At 53.3% G+C, this 3,570-nt stretch overlaps 1 protein-coding gene across 1 annotated transcript in view; it reads left to right on the forward strand.

Annotated features, from left to right (window-relative positions):
* Positions 1–236: 236 nt before the first annotated feature.
* LOC143285413 (cytochrome P450 27C1-like) overlaps positions 237–3,570 on the forward strand; it is a 66,095-nt gene continuing 62,761 nt past the window's right edge. The window contains exons 1-2 of the mRNA XM_076592667.1: positions 237–366; positions 2,094–3,369. Of these exons, the coding sequence (XP_076448782.1) occupies positions 2,824–3,369 (546 nt within the window). The 5' untranslated portion in view covers positions 237–366; positions 2,094–2,823. The remainder of the gene's footprint in view (positions 367–2,093; positions 3,370–3,570) is intronic.

Raw genomic sequence — 3,570 nt, forward strand, 5'->3', positions numbered from 1 at the left:
TTTATTTCTTTTTTTTTTTTGGTTTTATTTTATTTATTTTTTTGTATCTTCTATTTTTTTCTACCTCAGTGGCTTAGGCTTGTGAGTGTGACAGACAGCTGAGCGAGCAAGACCCCCTCGCCTTCTTCCCCCAGCCCTCCCCTTCTCTCCCTCTCTCTCCCACTCTCTCAGTCCACCAGGCCTTCTCATTGGAGGACCTGACGCAGATAAGAGGGAGAAGAGCTCGAGCGCCATTCACAAAAGTTGTGCGTGCTGGCTCGCAGGGTGTGTGTGTGTGTGCGTGTGTAGTTACGAGAGAGTGGAGACAGAAAACGGTGGTGCGAAGGGCTTCACTACTCGAAAGACCTCAGCGTAAAGATCGTGCATGTGCGTATCTCTCAGGGAGCTCTCCCTCTGTCTCTCTTTCTGTTTATCTCCCTCCCTCACTCCCTCACGTTCTTTGGCTTTCTGTTGTTTTTTTTTTTTCTTTTGGTTTAAACAAAAATCTTTGATGAGCCGAGAACCTGATTTATTAATTCGTGTGCACAGCTTTCGGAACTGAGGAGACCCGCGGAGAATCTTTGTCTTTTTTAAGAACAAGGTCAGGGTTGGTGTTTTGGGGGTGGGGGTGGGGGTCTGGCAGAACAGAGAAAGTCGTGCTGACTATTTCCCCCCCTGGGCAATTGGGCAGTTGGGCAGTTTAGAGTGTGCAAACTCGGAAACGCGGTGACGCGTGACGAGAATAATAAAGTACTTGCATGAAATCGACAGCTGACAAACACGTACACCTGGCCGGATCGTGTTCCGTGTGGTTTGGGGGAGGCCATCTGTTGTGTCTTACCCCCCACAGACGGCGTGTCGAGTAAGGAATTTAGTTTTGTTGATGGGTTTGAGATTGAAGGGTGTTTTGGGATCTTGTACCGTAGGAAATGTGGCTTTTGACGGCACCGTTTAATCACAACCGTAGAAAACAAGTAAATATCTAAACAAGTAATTGCTCGTGATTGAGGTTGGTCCACCGCCCAGAGTGTGGTTTGCCCAGGGTGTGAAGGAGAAACAGTCCCACACACGGTGTTGTGTGGAGACAAGTGACTGTGGTGACAGATGCCTGAGGGTATGCAAGGCGATCTACTGCTGCATCTTGACCGCCCGCCCTGCCCCGTGACTCAATCAGCCGCTGACACAGATAGCAGCCAGTCACTGACGGGGCGGCGCCGTCCGTTCCCCTAAGGGTCAGTCAGTCAGCCAGCCTTGCCCCTGCTCCCTGGGATCACGACAGGAAGTGGTGTCCCGCCCCCCAGTACAGCCCGAGGGCAGCCCCGCTCGGACAGTGAAGGCCTTTACCGGGGGGGCTCGTGACGTCTGTCTGCCTGTCGGCCGGTGCGCGGTCACTGAGTGTGAAGTTTTGCCCCACACACTGGTAAACACCCCGGCTGCGCGTGGAAAAGTTCCGGTTGAGTTGTTGTAGTGCGTGACGCACGTTCGTTCCGTGATCTCCCCACCACTGTGTGTGTATTTGTGTGTGTGTGTGTGTGTGTGCGCGCGCGTGCGTGTATGTGCGTGTGTGGTGTGTGTGTGTGTGTGTGTGTGTGTGTGTAGCTGCTGCTGCTTGTGGGCAGAGTCTGGGTCCCAGGTGAGAGGGCAGTCAGTCAGGCCTTTGTGGGTGTGTGCCTGTGTGCGTGTGCCCGGTGGACAGAGCGGACGACGGAGAAGGGACAGGGAGGACGAGGAGGACAATACAGCCAAGCTTCTCAGGGGCGCACAGAGGCCAGTCTTTTGTCCAGCCACGCTCACACACACACACACACACACACTCACACTCAGGGCCAGTTTGGCGTCCGGCAAAGGCTGTTTTTCATCTCCCCCCCGCCCCCCTCGCCGCGGACTCCAGTCCACACGAGTTTTATTTCTTTGAAAGCCAGCCAGTGAAGGATCCCAATGTTATTTGCCTTTTTCTTCTTTTGGCGTGTACACGTGTTCCCTCGCCCGTGCTCAGTGCTTGTTTAAGAGAGTTTGTTCTTCGTGTTTATCTGCCCAGGACGATAATACACGTAAGACCTCGCTTTCACTCCACCCTTCGTTTTGCTGATTTTTGTTTCTTCTTGTTTTTTCAGGACGCGTTGTTATCCTGTCACATCGCTGCCGGAGTCTGACAAAGCAGGCCTGTTACGGTCCGTGTGTAGCATTTTTAGGAAGGATAGCGCGGGGGGGGAAAGCCAGGCGGCGTTTTGAGAATGCCTCGGGGCTGGCACAGGCACGACCTCAGATGTATGTGAGGCAGCATCGCTGACATTTACCACCGGTAGCTGCTGTCTACCCTCTGCATGCCAGTTGCTACCTGTGTGTACATAGCGCACCCCCCACCCCCCTACGTCACCCAGGTTTCGCACCTGCAAGACTTGAGTGCCGCCGCTGCTCGACTCACCCAGTGACTGAGGACTGTCTACTGTGCGCTACAGCCCTTCGTTCCGTTACTTGCTTTGCATTCAGTGATTCTCACCGTTGTCCACTTGTTGAAACATTGTTAATCTCTCCAATACTTCACCTGACCCGTGAAAGTTTAGCTGCTTGTGAAAATCATGGACAGTAATATTGCAGAATCTAATTTTCGCGAATAAGTCATACAGTAATAGGCACGAAAAAACAAACAAACCAACCAAAAAACCCACCAAATCGTAGACATCAGCGAACTGAAGTCTACATGCTTCTTTCCATGCATATACAAAAAGTAGCCGTGATCAGAAAGGTATGAATTAGTTATTCCAGCGTTTATCAAGCAAGTGAGTGTAAACTCCTGAGTTTAGAGGCCAGAACAGTTTTCAGTACACCACACACCCAGTCACCATGAGGGAACAGGTGGTCAAAGCCATTGTGGATAAAGGACTCAGAACGGCCACGGCCTCCGCGGCAAGGACTCGAACCATTCTGTCCTCCTCCTCCGTCTCCTCTTCCTCCTCCCCATCGCCCCTGGCCACGTCCCCACCCCAGCCCGACACCCCTTCAGTATGCCCTCACCACCACCTCCACCACCATCGCCACCCCCATCCCCACTCCCAACTGTCCTCCTCGACCACCACCACCACCACCACCACCACCCCCACTTCGTCACCTCCACCCCACAGTCGTTGTGTCTTCACTCATCAGAGACAGGTCAGTGCTGGGCAGGAGGAGGCGGCGGTCCCGGCAGGTCCAGCAGTGTCGGGAGGCTTCGCCACCACCCTCACACACACGGCGTCTGTGGGGCCCACGACGGAAGTGGCCCCCAGCAGAGACACGAGGAGCCGGGTTCGGAGCTTCGAGGAGATGCCGGGGCCCAAGGGCTACCCAGTGGTGGGCACCCTGCTGGAGTACTTACAGAAGAAGAATCACGGGAGGATGCATGAGATTCAGGTAAGCTGGGAGGCAGGGGAGAGAGAGAGAGAGAGAGGGAGAGAGAGATACAGATACAGATAACGGATGTTTTATTCAATACAGGCCAAGGCCCCTCATGAAGGGGTGGTGTAAACAAACATTACAGAGGAAATATAAATTAGGGGACAGAGAGAGAGAGAGAGAGAGAGAGAGAGAGAATGCGAATGAGAATGCGAAATG

This window comes from Babylonia areolata, chromosome 9 (assembly GCF_041734735.1).
Source record: "Babylonia areolata isolate BAREFJ2019XMU chromosome 9, ASM4173473v1, whole genome shotgun sequence".
NCBI classification, from domain to species: Eukaryota; Metazoa; Mollusca; class Gastropoda; order Neogastropoda; family Buccinidae; genus Babylonia; species Babylonia areolata.